This window comes from Arachis stenosperma, chromosome 10, assembly GCF_014773155.1.
Source record: "Arachis stenosperma cultivar V10309 chromosome 10, arast.V10309.gnm1.PFL2, whole genome shotgun sequence".
In the NCBI taxonomy this organism is placed as follows: domain Eukaryota; kingdom Viridiplantae; phylum Streptophyta; class Magnoliopsida; order Fabales; family Fabaceae; genus Arachis; species Arachis stenosperma.
This window is the reverse complement of record NC_080386.1, coordinates 12,031,604-12,050,674: the sequence shown is the minus strand read 5'-3', so window position 1 is coordinate 12,050,674 and position 19,071 is coordinate 12,031,604. Positions and strand designations below refer to the sequence as shown.

Below are 19,071 nucleotides of genomic sequence, written 5' to 3'. Positions count from 1 at the left end.
TTGAGTTATAAAATCAATAGATCAGAAATCCAACGAAAAATTCCAACCCAACGCTCTTTCCATCACTAATTTTCTTACGCGCCTAGAACTTGAAATTGACACTATGGTCTATGGATCATTATTAATTTATTGTAGCGCGCTGTCTCCAATATTTATATTTATATATCTCAACTATCTAATAATAAAGATTACCTAGAACTCCCTATTTGCACGTCTTGGTCAACTTGTCTTTTTCGAATGCGTTTTATAGGTATGAATTATTAAAATAAGAATATAAATACATAAAATTATATTTTGTAAAAAAATATATTAAGATATTAATAAAAAATATATTTTATATTTTATTAATTTTGATAATTATATATTTTTTTAAAATTTTGTATAAAAAATAAAAAAATTATAATTTACTTTTTTAAATTTAATTTATTATAAAATAAAATATAAAATATTAATTTTTATATATTTATTATTTTTTTTGTTTCCTAAGTGTGTTGTCTTACTCTTAGTCTAACGAAAGGCAGGTCATATACACTTTACATGTCCCTTCGCATTTGTATTCGTAGTAAAAGACAGACATTAGAGGTATCTGAGTGAGATTTCCGAAATTGAAATGACGAAACTGAGGGAGATCATTGGCATAATCAAAGACAAAGCCTCACAAAGCAAAGCAGCGATCCTCTCCAACCGCGCCAGCCTCTCTCTCCTCCGCGCCACCAGCCACGACCCCTCCACCCCGCCCGCCCACCACAAGCTCTCCACCCTCCTCTCCTCCGCCGACGGACCACGTTCCTCCGCCTCCGCCGCCATCTCCATCCTCCTCCGCCGCCTCCACTCCACCCACAGCTCCGCCGTCGCCCTCAAGTGCCTCCTAGCCGCCCACCACGTCATCCGCCACGGCACCTTCATCCTCCAGGACCAGCTCTCCACGGCGTACCCGTGCTCCCGCGGCGGCAGAAACTACCTTAACCTTTCCCACTTCCGCGACCGGAGCTCCACTACGTCGTGGGAGCTCTCCTCCTGGGTGCGATGGTACGCCCACCACATAGAGAACATATTATGCGCCTCCCGAACCCTCGGATTCTTCTTCCTCTCGGCGTTGCCGCCGTCTCCTTCTTCGCCGGCGCGTGAGAACAAAGAAGAGCGGGTTTCCTGTCTCACTAACGGTGATTTGTTAAGAGAATTGGATTCTTTGGTGGCTCTTATCGAAGGGATCACGAAGAAACCCCATCACAACAACAAGATTGAAGAAGATTACAGCAAGAACAAGCTTGTGGATGAGGTTGTTGGGTTGGTGGAAGAAGACGCGGTTATGGCGGTGAGTGAGGTTTCGGCGAGGGTGAACGAGTTCAAGGAGAGAATGGGTTTGTTGAGTTTTGGTGAAGGAGTTGAGCTTGTTTGCATTTTGAAGAGGTTGGAAGAGTGCAGAGAACAACTTGTTGCGTGTTGTTCATGTCTGATGGAAAAGGGAGAGAAGAAAAGGTTCTGGGAATGTGTGAGAGAGTTGAAGGAAGTGGCTGGGAAGAACGTGTTGTGTACGGAAGAAGAGGGTAAGAGAGTTGGAAGATCAGAGAGGAAAACGGAATCGGATCGGTTTCTTGACGGAAGACTTGTTCTGAATTCGGTTGATTTGGTGCGGTTTCCCTCCTCAAGGTTCTTCTGATCTGATGCTCAAGGGTAATTTTGTAAATATAACATTTTCTATTTTCTATTTTCTATTTTCTATTTTATTTTGGTTTAGCATCCAATAATCTGATGTTGATCGGGATAGGGATGGATCGTTGTGTGATTGCATTGAGTTGTGCATTACTTGTAACTATAAATTCTGCTTCTTACTTGTCTATCGTGGCAATGTTTTTGATTGATTGATAGTATTAGTAGGCTAGCAATATGTTAATAGAATTTGTTTAGGTAAACAATAATTTTTGTGAATAATATGAATAATAAATTTTAAAATTAGTTTAATAAAATAAAAATATATTAAATTTTTAAATTATTTATTTAGTTATAAAAAAATTATTTATCTAAATTTTAATATTAAAATAATTATTCGTATACTTAATAAATTAAATATTTGACATATTTATTATTTATATTGTTTAATATTTTTATTATTTATTTATATTTTTTTATGTTAATTATTGTCGACGAGTGGAAAACGAGTGAAATGAAGCCAAACAAAAATTGAGTTATTATCCCATTCTATTGTTTGGATAAATCCATAATTAGATCACAACTTCCAAATGTAAAAGGATGAAAAATGGAAGTTTTGATAGAATAGAATGAAGTATATTTTATGAGTAAACAGTTAAACTGATCTTTGAAAGATAATTTAATCTTTAAATTAATTTTTAAAAAATTAAATTAATTAAAATTATTTTTGAAAGATTTAAAATTAATTACATTAATCTATCTGTTCATTCTATCACTAACGACGTTAAATTTTGCTAACGTGGCATGTTAGTGTTTTTTTTATATTAAAATTCAGGTTCATAGACGGATCCAAACTATTAGAAAATCGAAGCCTAATCCAATAGTCCGACTCAGTGTCACATATTCTTTTTTTTCTCTATGTGTCTCAGCTTTCATGTCGATTCCAACAGCTGCTACCTCCATCAATTACAGCCTCTTCAATGATTCAAACAATACTGTATCTGACTGTTTTTTCATTTCATTAGTCAATGCCTCAACTTCACGCTATAATTGCTAAGGACTTTATTCACATCCATGTCATCATGATCATCAATATCATCTCTTGAGCTATTTATCTTGTTCTCCTTGCTTCAAACTCAACAATACCATCCTGATTGTGATGAAAACTACTATTCTTGTAGGCACCATCATCACCATCACTACCACCACCATTAGCACCAACACTAGGGACAAAGAGCTCAACTCTGTCATAATACACGCACCTTGTTTGCTTGCAAGAGGAGAGCATCTCAGCAATACAGACCCTTCTCAGCCTGAATTCCTTGGGACAATCAGAAGCCGCCACCATGATCGCATGGTCAATTATCTCGAATATATCAGAAGAAGATGAATAAGACTTGAAGTAACTCCTCCAGTGATGACTTCATGATGCTCATTCCCAATTAAACCCTCTGAGAGATTTCAATCCAGATCCCAGCAATAGAAACAACTAAAAAAATGGAATCACCCACCAATCAAAATTTGATTTTTTCCGGTGAGCAAGGATTTTATTCAACAATAATGAACGCTTAAGTTTGTAAATTTATTAACTTAGTGTGCCATTGGTTTGGCAAGATTCGATTGAATGGTCTTTGTTCTAACTTGGCGGCATCCATGGAAGAGTACAAAGGAAAACCGATATAAGCAAAGCAGATCGGTGTAAGTTGCAGCAAAGGAAGAGACCACATTCCACCAGAAGCCAGCAGCGGTGATTGAGGAAGAGGATAGAGAGGAGTTGGACGGTGCAGCAACGACGATCTCTCCAATATTGGGTAGAGGGTGTTCAGTAAAGCAACAGCTACCTATTCACGCCAGAGAGGAACTGCGGGCAAGGGCCAGTGACGCCGGGACGCCGTTTGGGCCACCAATCTTGACGAGGTTAACAACCCCACTATGATGAAAGTAGCCATAAACCCACCTTGGTTGGCCAAGCCAAGGATGCACCTCTTACTCTCAAAGAACCTAGAGAAAAATAAGCACACAACTTATTTCATATTCAAAAATAAACTTCTAACTCTATTTTATAAATAAAAAGTACATGAGTTATTTATACTAGTGGGAGAAGGAAAACCCTTCATAACTTGGACGATGTGGGACTAATACATAATGCAAAGTTCACTATCTTAAACAATATGGGACTTGTATTCCCTTATTATAATTAACTAATATAACTAACCTACTAACTATACTTGCTCCTGCGTCATTCTTCCTGGGTTGAAAGAACTCTTGCGTGAAAAGACTTGTGACAGCAGATGATCGATCTCATTGATGAATCCACATCAAAAGATCCTATTGGTGACTCCACACCAAAGACCCGCACTCACAAATCAGATAAAATTTTACAAGATTCGTAGTAGCAGACGATCTCATTGACGAATCCACACCAAAAGATCCCATTAGCGAATCCACGCCAAAAACCTACACCACAAATCAAATAAAATTCTACTAAAGTAAGGTGAAAGCCATGAGGACCGATCTTGCTCTGATACCAAACTGACATCGGGGACGTCGCTTGGGCCACCAATCTTGTCGAGATTAACAACCCCACTATGGTGAAAGTAGCCATAAACCCATCTTGGTTGGCCAAACCAAGGATGCAGCTCTTACTCTCAAAGAGTCTAGAGAAAAATAAGCACACAGCTTATTTATACTAGTAGGAGAATGAAAAGTTTTCATAACTTGGACGACATAGGACTAATATATAACGCAAAGTTCACTATCCTAAACAATATGAGACTTGTATTCCCTTATTATAATTAACTAATATAACTAACCTACTAACTATACTTGCTCCTGCGTCAGCCGGCGGCATCGCGGTAGAGGTACGGACTGACGGCGACGTAGAACACCTTGCAGGAAGCGGCATGGTGGACAGGTAGAAGACGAAGAAGCTGCCGAATGTGGGAAGAAAGAAATCCTATTCGTTGCTGGGTTTGGAATTGGTTTGATGCGAGTAGGATCTGGGTTTGGGTTGGGTTGTTAAACTAACGTGTCATGTCAGCAAAATTTAATGTCGTTAGTAACAAAATAGACAAAAAGACTAACGTGATTAGTTTTAAATTTTTTGAGAATGATTTTGATTAATTTAATCTTTTGGAAATCAATTTAGAGATCAGGTAATCTTTTAAAAATTAATTTGACTATTTATTCTATATTTTATTATAATAAATAATTTGATGAGCATGGAGTGGAGTTCTGCATAGCTACTCTTATTTAGTGTTTTTTTTTTTTTTTCTCTTAAGCTTTAGGTCCCGTTTTATATAAAAAAATGAATAAATAATTTGCCTCATCCATCATTTCTAAATTTAAACAATTGAATCTCATTAGATTTTATTAGGCAATATTTTACTCCATCCTGTAACATTAATCTATAGGATGTAAAATTCAAATAGTAAATTAAATTATATACTTGTTCATTTTATTATTTTTAATGAAATGAAATTACCGATCTTTTGATTAAAAAAAAAAACAAGTATAAAATAGATAGTATTTTGTGAAAGAGAAATATCAAATTATTAATAGTTAGTTGAAGTTTTGTGCTAGCTAGCTAGGAAGGTGGGGAAGGGGTCAACAAATGGATTATGAAACGATTAATGCATGCATAGTATATCTGGTTATCAATCGCATTTACATAAGTATATCAACAATGCAAATTAAATTATTGTTGGCATTACCTCCTACTCCTAGTTACTAATTTCCGGATCCACCAAATGTAAGCACAACGGTCCTATTCACAAAGCCCTTCACGTTTCAGCGACAACGATCATTGGTGGATTACATAATTATCTCTTCTTTAATTTGTTTTATTAATTGGCACCACCAAAACATGACCTAGCTACTACTGCATTTAATTTCTCTGGACAGTTTACAGATACAAACGACGCTTTTAATTAATTAATTAATCAAGGACCTAACATTCTAATACTATAATAAAATAAGTCTCAAAATAATTTTAAAGGTTACATTCGAATTCTATAGTAGTCTCTAAATTTAAAAGTTATTCAAGGACTCTAAGATTTAGATTCGTATTTTCGGTACATTCTATCTATCTACATCGTCAAAAAGCTGATTTGAACTCCTCCGTAACACGCTGACCAGATAAAAACTAGCTGCTAACGTAAATTAATAAACTTTTATGGTACAATTTGGTTCCTAAATTAAAATTAAAAAATTTTAAACTCTAAATTTAATCATTATTCTCTACAGTAATTCCTCTTTTCTCTACAGGCATAGATCTTCATATTCTAAATTCACAAGATTTGTTTGTTTATTTTTAGTTAAAGTATCTTATAACAATAACAACAACTATTATTTGAACAAGTTTAACCGCTTTTATCCTTTTTTTTCTGTAAAAAAGATGATGAGATTATAATATAAAAAAAGTTATGTGATATATATAATTACAGAAATAATGCAAAGTTTAGTTTTTAAAATTGTGAACGCTCATGAAAATTTGTTGACTTTTAAGAATGACTAAATTGATTCCTAAATTTATAAATTGTGAATCTCAATTCATCTCTAATGTTGATATAAAATGTTAAAATGTGAGCATGATATTTGCAAAAAAAAAGATGATATGATTAATATTGTAATATGATCAAATTAGTGTCTTAAATTAGTTAATTAATTTATATTGCTTAATTAATTTTTTATTAATTAGAGACTAAAATAATAAATATTAAATTAGGTAAATTTTTGCTATTTTTTGTTTTTCTAATATTATCCTTAATTAATTAAAAATATCTATTTAATTATAATAAAATTTTAAACACGTCATTTTAATGGAGCTGTCATATGATTTGAAATGACATAATATAACACATTAACACTTTATATTAATATTATGTGAATGACAGTTAGATTAAGAAAAAATAAAGATTCACTATTTATAAATTTAAGGATCAATTTGATTATTTTTAAAAGTCAATGACTATTTTGACAATTACTAAAAATTTCAATTACAAAATTAAGTATCACTTATATAATTAAAATTATATACATGATCCTAAGTTATTATGTTGTAGCATGATGCATGGTTATTTTGGACCGAGATTTGAAAGAAAATGTAATGTAGTATATAATAATAATGATGTAACTTTTTAATTCCGTAAATACAAGAGACAGATTTTTGTAAAATTATATAAAAATATAAAATTAAATTTTGTAAAACATTTTAATTAAACTAGAGTTAAATGAGTGCATAAAATGTTAAATATAAAGACATAGTATGTGACTTTTAATTAACAAAATATATGCGTACTTTTAATGAAGTTGTAATTTGTAGTCTCTTTCACATTCATATGGAGAAGAGAAAAGAAGAAAAGAGAAGGGTTACTATGGTAGAGAAGATAATGATAATTAAATTTGAGAATTAAAATTTTTAATTTTGATTTAGGGATCAAATTGCACCATAAAAATTTACTAATCCACGTCAACTAGCCGTTACTTGACCATCGTGTCACGGAGGAGTCCAGATCAACTTTCTGGTGCTGCCAGGTGGACGGAATGTGCTGGAAGGACGAATCTGAGTCTCAGAGTACAACTTCAGGGATGAATATGGGTAACTTTTAAATTCAGGGACTACTTTGAGATTCGAGTGCAACTTTAAGAACTACTTTAAGACTTATCACCTATAACAACGGTAATTCAGGATCCACCTGCCGGTTGCATAGACTAGAAATCATTATTATCGGGAGTGAACTACTAATCCGGTCTTTATCCATTTTTAAGAATGACAACACGACCCCTCAAAATAAAATCGATCCACTTCGGTCCCTGTCTTCTAATTCCGTCACACAACGCGGTTCCTGTAGGTATTTTTTCGTCAACTCTGAATGGAAAATACTAACGTGTCAGGTTCAGAAATAGATAGGGGTCTAATTGTCTCTAAATTTAAATTGGGTAGGGGTTTATTTGTCCTTATTATTTTTTAAACAATATTTTTTTAAATTATTTTTTTATTCGTTATATTAATATTCTTTTTTCAATAAATTATTAAATATATGGTATAATAAGTACAAATTAATTAATAAATTATTTAAATTTAAAAATATCATTTATTATGAAACTAAATAAATAATTTTTAAATATAATTTTTAAATATATAAATAATAAACATTAAAATTCGGTTAATACATTAATAATAATAACCCTATGATATACTATTAGTATTATGATTTAGACAATTTTTACAATAAAATGAAAACTAATGAACATATTATTTGATATATAGTAAAATATTTTTGAGTAATAAAAAAATTAAACTTTTTATCTCTTTAAACTAAATTAATAATTTTATTTGATATCTTTGTATTAAAATACATTATGAGTAGGCTACTAATACTAAATAAAATAAAACATATATATATATATATATATATATATATATATATATAATATATATTATGGAAACCATTTATAAACTCAACTAATTCAAAGCATTAATAATATTATTAATTTATTAATAATATTTATAAATTAATATATATTAAGTTATAATATATATATATATATATATATATATATATATATATATATGTTATGTTTTATTTTATTTAATATTAATAGCTTTTTTATAGTGTATTTTAGTGTAAAAATATCAAATAGAATTATTAATTTAGTTTAAAGAGATAAAAAATTAAATTTGTTATTATTTAAAAATATTTTACTATATATTAAATAATGTGTTCATTAGTTTTCACTTTACTGTAAAAATTATCTAGATCATAATACTAATAGTATATCATAAGGTTATTATTGTTAATGTATTAACTGTATTTTAAAATTTATTATTTATATATTTAAAAATTATATTTGAGAATTATTTATTTAGTTTTATAATAAATAATATTTTTAAATTTGAATAATTTATTAATTAGTTTTTACTTATTTTACTATATATTCAATAATTTATTAGAAAAATAATATTAATATAATACATAAAAAATAATTTTAAAAAATATTGTTTAAAGAATAATAAGGACAAATAAATCCGTAACCAATATAAATTTAGAGACAATTAAACTCCTATTCATTTCTGAACCTGATACGTCAGTATTTTCTGTTCAGAGTTGATGGAAAAAATTTTACAAAAATCGCGTTGTGTGACGAAATTAAAAAATAGACCAAAATATATCGATTTTATTTTGAGGAGCCACATTATTATTCTTAAAAATGGACAAAAACTAAATTGATTGTTCACTCTTATTATCGGTGCATTTGGTTCATAGATTAGTATTAGAGTAAAAGTACAATCAGATTCCTAAAAATTTTGATCTTCGACTATTTAAATTTTAAAGAACAAAATGTATTAATTTAGTTCTTTATAATAGCATATGCCAATTACGTGATATTTTTCTATCCGTTCATTGTATAAAATTTAAAGATATTATTTATATATACCGTTATTTATTATGATGTATTTATTTATAAAAGATTGTCATATAGATAATAATTTTTAAAGTGAAATTTTATTTATTTTAATAGAATTTATGATAAATAAAAAATAATTAATAAAGATTATATAAAAATTTAAAAAATAGTAATTATTTTATTATTCAAAATTATATTATTTTTATATTTATGTAACGGTAATGGGACATGTTCCATAGTAAATAATAAAACACATAAAAAATTTCGTTTTATTTCATACAATCCATTAATAGAAGAAGATACATGTCTATTATTTATTATAGTAAATGATTTAATTGGTATTTTTTTTAAAAAATTAATTAGTCCGAAGTCAAAATTCTCAAAAATTTAATTATCACTTTACTATTATTGTTACTAATACAAAAATAAATAGAATTAATAAGTTAAGTATATTAGTTAATTATAATAAAAAAATACAATACAAGTCTCATATACTCTTTTTTTTTTTTGTTATATATTAGTCTAAGTCATAATTAGTCACAAAGATTTTTCTTTCTCTATTAGTATAAATAATCATATACTCTTTTTTTTTATTAAATTGAGTTGAGCTAGTTATATTTAAATAAGTTCTTTGCTTATTGTTCTTTATATTTTTTTGAGAATAAAAAAATACATTTTTGGTTTGGCCAATTAAAATAGATGTTTAATTATTTTTATCATGATAGAATTGTTAATTTCAAATGACATTTTAGCAGCTAATAATAATAATAATAATAATAATTAATAATAATAATAATAATAATAATAATAATATTATTATTATTATTATTATTATTATTATTATTATTATTATTATTGTTGTTGTTGTTGTTGTTGGAGTAATAACTCTAAAAATACTTCTCAAATTGATTTTGTTTTAATTAACGAATTTAAATATAATTTAAAAATTTCATTAAAACATATCTGATTAGTTAAGGGTGTAATTGAAAATAAGAATTTTCTCTATGTTACAAGCAATCATATGAGATATGAGAAAGGGTGTTTCCAATCATTAAAGACATTAGATAGAATATATGATGAGCTATATATTGATCACCTCAGAAGCTAAGGATGGATACTTAATAAAAAATCTCTCAAAAGAAGAGATTGTCGTCTTTGGATCTTGCAAACATACAAAGTTGTAGGGTGTTGTAGCTGAGTTTTAGAGAAATCATGCAGAATGCAATGGTAAAATTTTGGCTCCAAAATATGAACTTGCTTCACACGCTGAAATGTTTGAAATGGAGTCTCTTTCATCTCTGAAAAGCAAATAAATGAGATTTATTACTTTGAAAATTTCTGAAAATTCTTGTCACATAATTTAGTTCTTCTATTACTTATTATCAACTGTTTAATACAACAACAACAACAACAACAAAGCCTTGTCCCACTAAGTGGGGTCGGCTACATGAATCAAACGACGTCATTGTGCTCTGTCATGTATCATGTCTACAGAGAGACCGTTTACATGTAGATCTCGTTTGACCACCTCATGGATAGTCTTCTTAGGTCTTCCTCTGCCTTTCGCCCTTTGTCCATCTTCCATCTCATCCACCCTCCTGACTGGATGTTCTATCGGTCTTCTTCTCACATGTCCAAACCACCTGAGACGCGATTCAACCATCTTTTCCACAATGGGTGCTACTCCAACTCTCTCCCTTATATCTTCGTTCCTTATTTTATCCAATCGCGTATGACCACTCATCCATCTCAACATCTTCATCTCTGCCACACTCAGCTTATGTTCGTGCTCCCCTTTAGCCGCCCAACACTCCGTACCATACAGCATAGCCGGTCTTATAGCGGTGCGATAGAATTTACCTTTAAGTTTTAAAGGCACTTTTTTGTTGCATATAAAACCAGATGCACTCCGCCATTTTGACCAACCTGCTTGGATCCTATGATTTACATCCTGTTCAATCTCTCCATTATCCTGTATGATGCACCCAAGATACTTAAAACTTTTAACTTTTTCTAGGATGTTTTCTCCAATCTTCACCTCTATATTGGGGTTTTCCCTTCTCAGACTGAACTTACATTCCATATATTCCGTCTTGCTACGGCTTATGCGCAGACCATACACTTCTAAAGCTTCTCTCCATAACTCCAACTTCTTATTTAGGTCTTCCCTTGACTCTCCCATAAGGACGATATCATCGGCAAAAAGCATGCACCATGGCACAGGCTCATGGATGTGCTCTGTGAGTACTTCCAGGACTAATGTGAAAAGGTATGGGCTTAAGGATGATCCCTGGTGTAATCCTATACCAATAGGGAATTCTTCCGTCACACCACCTTGAGTCTTCACACTAGTTGTGGCCCCATCATACATGTCTTTAATTACCCGAATATATGCGATCCTTACTCTCCTCTTTTCTAAAACCTTCCATAAGACCTCCCTTAGTACCCTATCATACGCTTTTTCCAAATCAATAAACACCATATGTAGGTCCCTTTTACTACTACGTGTTGAATAAATTTTATTATAAGACAATTAAATTTTTAATAATATATATTAAAAAAGATTCTACTTTTTTTTTCAAAATGATGTTAAAATAACACTTTTCTCTCCTCTATTTGTAAAATATACATTTTTTCTTATAATTTTTAAAAAATCTCTTCTTTAATTTATTTTTTTGTATTAACTAATGTTAATTTTATCTATTTTTTAAGAAAAAATAAATTATTTTTTATAAAAATATCCTTTAGCAAAAATTTTTATTTTTTTGTTATTAAATTTTGCTTACCAAAATATCCTTTAATAATTTATCAATAAAAATTTAATCAATTTAATCAATAAAAATTTATCCATTACATTTTACTCCCGATAAAAATATAATTTAATCAATAAAAAAATAATTTATTAACGGATATCTTGGTAAACAAAATTTAATAACAAAAAAATAAATTTTTTATTAAAAAATATTTTTGTAAAAATAATTTATTTTTTCTTAAAATATAGATAAAATTAACATTAATTAATACAAAAAATTTAAAATGAATTAAAGAGGAGATTTTTTTAAAAATTATAAGAAAGAAGAACGTATATTTTACAAATAGAGGGAAGGTGAATGTTATTTTAACATTTTTTAAGAGAAGAGTAAAATTTTTTCTATATATTATTATAAGATAAATTAATTTTCTTTATAAAAGAATTAATTTATCTTAAAAAAATTTTAAATAATAAAAATTTATTAAAAATAAAATATTTAATTTAAAATTACATAAGAATCTATTTAAATATTTATTTTTTTATTTTATTTATTTAAAAAAAATCCGCAACTTTAGAATCCGATAACGACGATTTAGTGGGTCATTTTGGGTGCAGAAGACTTTGGAGTCATTTGCTTAAACACTTTATTGGCCTCAGGTACATGAAGAGATATTATTGGCGAGAAGATTTAATTTGTTCCAAGTGCATAAGCTGAATTGGCTATCCATTTAAATCTTCCAACCGATTTTAATGTTAGATATTATTATCTATGTACAAATACTAATCATACTAATTAACCAATTAAGGTGGCAGCCAATTCCAGTCAATTATTAGTTGAACCGTAAAAAAGTCAATTAAAAAACAAAAAATTAATTAAACTCATCATCCAAAGTAAGTTTGACACACCCTTCACAATAAAAAATACGAAACTTTCTCTTCTTTTTTTTTTCTCTCATTATTAACAAACATTCAAAATATAAAAAAAATCTAAAACCAAACAAAATAAAAAATTTAAGATTATTAAGAAACAAACATCCAAACTTAACAAAAAAAAATTATATTTAAGAGAAATTAAGGGAGGAACTTTACGCCTAAAAATCAAAATTTCAAGCGAGGAGACTATGTTCCACAACCACATTAAGATCAGAATAATTTTTGGAGATTCAACAATAATAACAACAACCAAGGATGAAGCAAGAAAAAGTAGACTCAGAATCCTCCTAACAACTTGATGTGTAGGAGATGTGGAGCATATCATCCGAATACTCTGTGCAGAACTAATTTGGGTGTATGTTGTTACTATGGTGGAGCTGGGCATCTATCCTGCAATTGTCTGGAGAGGAAGAGTTAGAAAGCTGGGAGAACTCAACAGTAGGGATGCGTATTCATTATGACGGCGGATGGTGCTAAGAGATCGAACACTCTGATCAGAGGTAATTGTGAAATTGGTGACAAAACCTTAATTGCTTTGTTTGATACTGGGGCATCACATTCATTTATATCGTTTAAGAAAGCTAGTGAGCTAGAATTGAGAATATCCATGTTAGCATATGATTTTCAAGTAAATACTCCTGCCTCTAAGGCTGTCGTGACTAGGTTAGGTTGTCAGCAAGTTCTATTTAGAATTGAACACCGAACCTTTGTCCATGACTTGATTTGCTTGCTGATAACTGGACTCGATCTAATTCTGGGCTCGGATTGACTATCAAAGCATCACATACTTCTAGATTATTTTGACCGGACAGTGCAATTGTCTGAAGGTTCAGAAGGACCGGTGGTGGCAAAGGAATATTATCTGAATTCTGTTATGGTGGACTATAGTGGGAGTAAGTGTCAGGGATTTATGCTTTTAGTTGCAAGTGTGTCGGGCGATGAACATAGTTTGAATCAGATTCCGATTGTAAGTGAATTTTTGGAGAAATTCCCTGAAGACATACTTGAATTTCCTCCTTCTTGAGAAATTAAATTTGTGATTGAACTGGTGCTTGTAGCCAGACCAATTTTAGTTGCGCCCTATCAAATGTTGCCTTTGGATCTAGCTGAACTTAAAGCTCAGCTGGAAGAGTTAATGAGTAAGAATTTTATTCGTCCAAGCGTTTTTCTGTGGAGAGCACCGGTGTTGTTGGTGAAAAACAAGGATGAAAGCATGCGGTTGTGCGTAGATTATAAACAAATGAACAAAGTAACCATGAAGAACAAATACCCACTACCGAGAATTGATGATCTAATGGATCAATTGCAAGGAGATGGAGTCTTGTTTAAGATTGATTTGAGGTCTGGGTATCACCAGATAAGGGTAAGAGATGAAGATATTCCTAAGACCGCTTTCAAAATTCGTTATGGTCATTACGAGTATACTGTAATGTCTTTTGGGTTGACAAATGTCCCTGCAGTGTTCATGCACTATATGAACCGAATATTCTATTTTTTTTCTGGATAAATTCGTCGTCGTCTTCATTGATGACATTCTAATATATTCTAAGACTGAAGAGGAGCACGCGGAACACTTGTGGATCGTCTTACAGATTCTAAAGGAGAGAAAGCTCTAGGTAAAACTGTCTAAGTGTGAATTCTGGAAAGAGGAGGTGAAGTTCTTGGGTCATATGGTGAGTAAGCAAGGAATAGTTGTGGATCCTTCAAAGATTAAGGCAGTAACTGAATTAAACATATTCTCTCGCTTTCCAAACCTCTTTAACACCTATTTAGGGTTCGTTAGCGAGTTTTTAAGCTTTAGAACAAGGGTGAATATGTTAAATGAGTTAAGGGGATATTGAGAAGGATTTGCAAAGTGATAACTAAGTAATGAGGTGTTGGTAATGCTGAATAAGAAGTGATTGATAAAGATGATGATAATAATGATGAATTATGATTAATGAGATATGAATTAATGGTGATAATGACATTGATAAATGATGAACTAAAATCTATTTGGGATGATGGTGCACAAAATTGTGATCTCAATGGCGCCAACAACTTGGTACGCACAATTGTAATCTCAACTCTTTTTTACAACTTCGTACAACTAACCAGCAAGTGCACTGGGTCGTCCAAGTAATAAACCTTACGTGAGTAAGGGTCGATCCCACGGAGATTGTCGGCTTGAAGCAAGCTATGGTCATCTTGTAAATCTCAGTCAGGCGGATTCAAATGGTTTATGGAGTTTTAATAATTAAAAGATAAATAAACATAAAATAAGGATAGAGATACTTATGTAATTCATTGGTGGGAATTTCAGATAAGCGTATGGAGATGCGTCGTTCCTTCTGAATCTCTGCTTTCCTGTTGCCTTCATCCAATCCTTCATACTCCTTTCTATGGCAAGCTGTATGTTGGGTGTCACCGTTGTCAATGGCTACTTCCCGTTCTCTCAGTGAAAATGGTCCTCTACGGTTTCTGTACGGCTAATCAACTGTCGGATTTCTCGTCTCGGATGAAAAAGACCATGCACAGACATCATATGGCTAATCAGCTATTGGTTCTCGATCATGTAGGAATAGGATTTACTATGCTTTTGCGTCTGTCACTACACCCTACAGTCGCGAGTTTGAAGCTCGCCACAGTCATCCCATCCCAGATCCTACTCGGAATACCACAGACAAGGTTTAGGCTTTTCGGATCTCAAGAATGCTGCCAATTAATTCTAGCCTATACCACGAAGATTCTAATCTCGGATTCAGATGCCCCATTGTCAGAGGGGAGTCGATGTGAATCGTTGTAGAAACCCAAGAGATATACATTCAAGCTTGTTTTCATGTAGAACGGAAGTGGTTGTCAATCACACGTTCATGAGTGAGAATGGTGATGAGTGTCACATAATCATCACATTCATCATGTTCTTGTGTGCGAATGAATATCTTATAATAAGAAAAAGCATGAATTGAATAGAAGAACAATAGTACTTTGCATTAATACTCGAGGAACAGCAGAGCTCCACACCTTAATCTATGGTATGTAGAAACTCCACCGTTGAAAATACATAAGTGATAATGGTGTTCATTGGCTTCGTCCCCAGAGAGGGAACCAGAATAACCAAAACCTAGGTCTAAGGACTAAACGTCCAAAGATGATCTAAGGATAATCCAAAGATCTCTGATACAATAGTAAAAAGTTCTATTTATACTAAACTAGTTACTAGGGTTACAGAAATAAGTAAATGATGCAAAAATCCACTTCCGGGCCCACTTGGTGTGTGCTTGGGCTGAGCATTGAAGCTTTCACATGTAGAGGCCTTCTTTGGAGTTAAACGCTAGTTTGTAACTTGTTTCTGGTGTTTGACTCTAGCTTGCAACTTGTTTCTGGCGTTTAACGCCAGAATAGGGCAGAAAGTTGGCGTTGAACGCCAGTTTGCGTCGTCTAAACTCAGGCAAAGTATGGACTATTATATATTTCTGAAAATCCCTGGATGTCTAATTTCCAACGCAATTGAGAGCGCACCATTTGAGTTTCTGTAGCTCCAAAAAATCTATTTCGAGTACAGAGAGGTCAGAATCCAACAGCATCAGCAGTCCTCTTTCAGCCTCTGAATCAGATTTTTGCTCAGGTCCCTCAATTTTAGCCAGAAAATACCTGAAATCAAAGAAAAATACACAAACTCATAGTAAAGTCCAGAAATGTGAATTTTGCTTAAAAACTAATAAAAATATACTAAAAAGTGAATAAGGCATACTAAAAACTATATAAAAACAATGCCAAAAAGCGTATAAATTATCCGCTCATCACAACACCAAACTTAAATTGTTGCTTGTCCCCGAGCAACTAAAAACAAAATAGGATAAAAATAAGAGAATATACAATGAATCCCACAACATCAATGAAACTTAGTCCCAATTAGATGAGTGGGGCTAGTAGCTTTTTGCTTCTGAGCAGTTTTGGCATCTCACTTTATCCTTTGAAATTTAGAATGATTGGCATCTATAGGAATTCAGAATTTTAGATAGTGTTATTGATTCTCCTAGTTCAGTATGTTGATTCTTGAACACAGTTACTTTATGAGTCTTGGTCGTGGGTCTAAGCACTTTGCTTTCCAGTATTACCATCGGATACATAAATGCCACAGACACATAACTGGGTGAACCTTTTCTGATTGTGACTTAGCTTTGCTAAAGTCCCCAGTTAGAGGTGTCCAGAGTTCTTAAGCACACTCTTTTGCTTTGGATCACGACTTTAACCACTCAGTCTCAAGCTTTTCACTTGGACCTTCATGACACAAGTACATGGTTAGGGACAGCTTGATTTAGCTGCTTAGGCCTGTATTTTATTTCCTTGGGCCCTCTGGTGCACGAAATTGTGATCACTACAACTCAAAATAATCCCTAGTAATGGCTCCAAAGACTTGGTGCTCAATACCATGGCATAAACACAACTTCGCACAACTAACCAGCAAGTGCACTGGGTCGTCCAAGTAATAAACCTTACGCGAGTAAGGGTCGATCCCACGGAGATTGTTGGTATGAAGCAAGCTATGGTCACCTTGTAAATCTTAGTCAGGCAAACTCAAATGGATATAGATGATGAATAAAACATAAAGATAAAGATAGAGATACTTATGTATATCATTGGTGAGAGCTTCAGATAAGCGTATGAAGATGCCTTCCCTTCCGTCTCTCTGCTTTCCTACTGTCTTCATCCAATCCTTCTTACTCCTTTCCATGGCAAGCTTATGCAAGGGTTTCACCGTTGTCAGTGGCTACCTCCCATCCTCTCAGTGAAAATGTTCCTATGCTCTGTCACAGCATATGGCTAATCATCTGTCGGTTCTCGGTCAGGCCGGAATAGAATCCAGCGATTCTTTTGCGTCTGTCACTAACGCCCTGCCTGCTAGGAGTTTGAAGCACGTCACAGTCATTCAATCATTGAATCCTACTCAGAATACCACAGACAAGGTTAGACCTTCCGGATTCTCTTGAATGCCGCCATCAGTTCTCGCCTATACCACGAAGACTCTGATCTCACAGAATGGCTGGCTCGTTTGTCAGGCGAGCACTCGGTTGTCAGGCGATCAACCATGCATCGTGTATCAGGAATCCAAGAGATAAACACTAGAGCCTCGTATGCTTGTAGAACAGAGTGGTTGTCAGTCACTTTGTTCATAAGTGAGAATGATGATGAGTGTCACGGATCATCACATTCATCAAGTTGAAGAACAAGTGATATCTTGGACAAAGAACAAGCGGAATTGAATAGAAGAACAATAGTAATTGCATTAATACTCGAGGTACAGCAGAGCTCCACACCTTAATCTATGGTGTGTAGAAACTCCACCGTTGAAAATACATAAGAACAAGGTCTAGGCATGGCCGAATGGCCAGCCTCCCAAAGTGATCAAAAGATCTAAAGAAAAAGGTTCCAAAGATCAGAAGATATCTAAATACAATAGTAAAAGGTCCTATATATAGAAAACTAGTAGCCTAAGGTGTACAGAGATGAGTAAATGACATAAAAATCCACTTCCGGGCCCACTTGGTGTGTGCTTGGGCTGAGCAATGAAGCATTTTCGTGTAGAGACTCTTCTTGGAGTTAAACGCCAGCTTTTATGCCAGTTTGGGCGTTTAACTCCCATTTAGGTGCCAGTTCCGGCGTTTAACGCTGGGAATTCTGAGGGTGACTTTGAACGCCGGTTTGGGCCATCAAATCTTGGGCAAAGTATGGACTATCATATATTGCTGGAAAGCCCAGGATGTCTACTTTCCAACGCCGTTGAGAGCGCGCCAATTGGGCTTCTGTAGCTCCAGAAAATCCACTTCGAGTGCAGGGAGGTCAGAATCCAACAGCATCTGCAGTCCTTTTCAGTCTCTGGATCAGATTTTTGCTCAGATCCCTCAATTTCAGCCAGAAAATACCTGAAATCACAGAAAAACACACAAACTCATAGTAAAGTCCAGAAAAGTGAATTTTAACTAAAAACTAATAAAAATATACTAAGAACTCAACTAAAACTACCAAAAACATACTAAAAACAATGCCAAAAAGGGTACAAATTATCCGCTCATCACAACACCAAACTTAAATTGTTGCTTGTCCCCAAGCAACTGAAGATCAAATAAGATAAAAAGAAGAGAATATGCAATGAACTCCAAAAACATCTATGAAGATCAGTATTAATTAGATGAGCGGGGCTTTTAGCTTTTTGCCTCTGAATAGTTTTGGCATCTCACTCTATCCTTTGAAATTCAGAATGATTGGCTTCTTTAGGAACTCAGAATCCAGATAGTGTTATTGATTCTCCTAGTTAAGTATGATGATTCTTGAACACAGCTACT

The 19,071-nt window shown here is 32.7% G+C and overlaps 1 protein-coding gene across 2 annotated transcripts; it reads left to right on the top strand.

Annotated features, from left to right (window-relative positions):
• The first annotated feature begins 524 nt into the window (after positions 1 to 524).
• On the top strand, positions 525 to 4,361 carry LOC130955837 (putative clathrin assembly protein At4g40080). 2 transcript variants are annotated; one of them, XR_009076915.1, is made up of 3 exons: positions 525 to 1,674; positions 2,832 to 3,184; positions 3,265 to 4,360. XR_009076915.1 is itself a non-coding variant. In XM_057882816.1 (2 exons), the coding sequence occupies exon 1, from the start codon at positions 611 to 613 to the stop codon at positions 1,658 to 1,660; it is 1,050 nt and encodes a 349-aa protein (XP_057738799.1). In that variant the 5' UTR covers positions 525 to 610; the 3' UTR covers positions 1,661 to 1,674; positions 2,832 to 4,361. The 2 variants fall into 2 exon arrangements, 1 of the variants encoding a protein (XP_057738799.1); XM_057882816.1 differs by having other exon boundaries at positions 2,832 to 4,361.
• Positions 4,362 to 19,071: the final 14,710 nt, after the last annotated feature.

Bases quoted from the DNA above. Each gene is read 5' to 3' on its own strand.
- LOC130955837 (XM_057882816.1), top strand. From the start codon at position 611: ATGACGAAACTGAGGGAGATCATTGGCATAATCAAAGACAAAGCCTCA.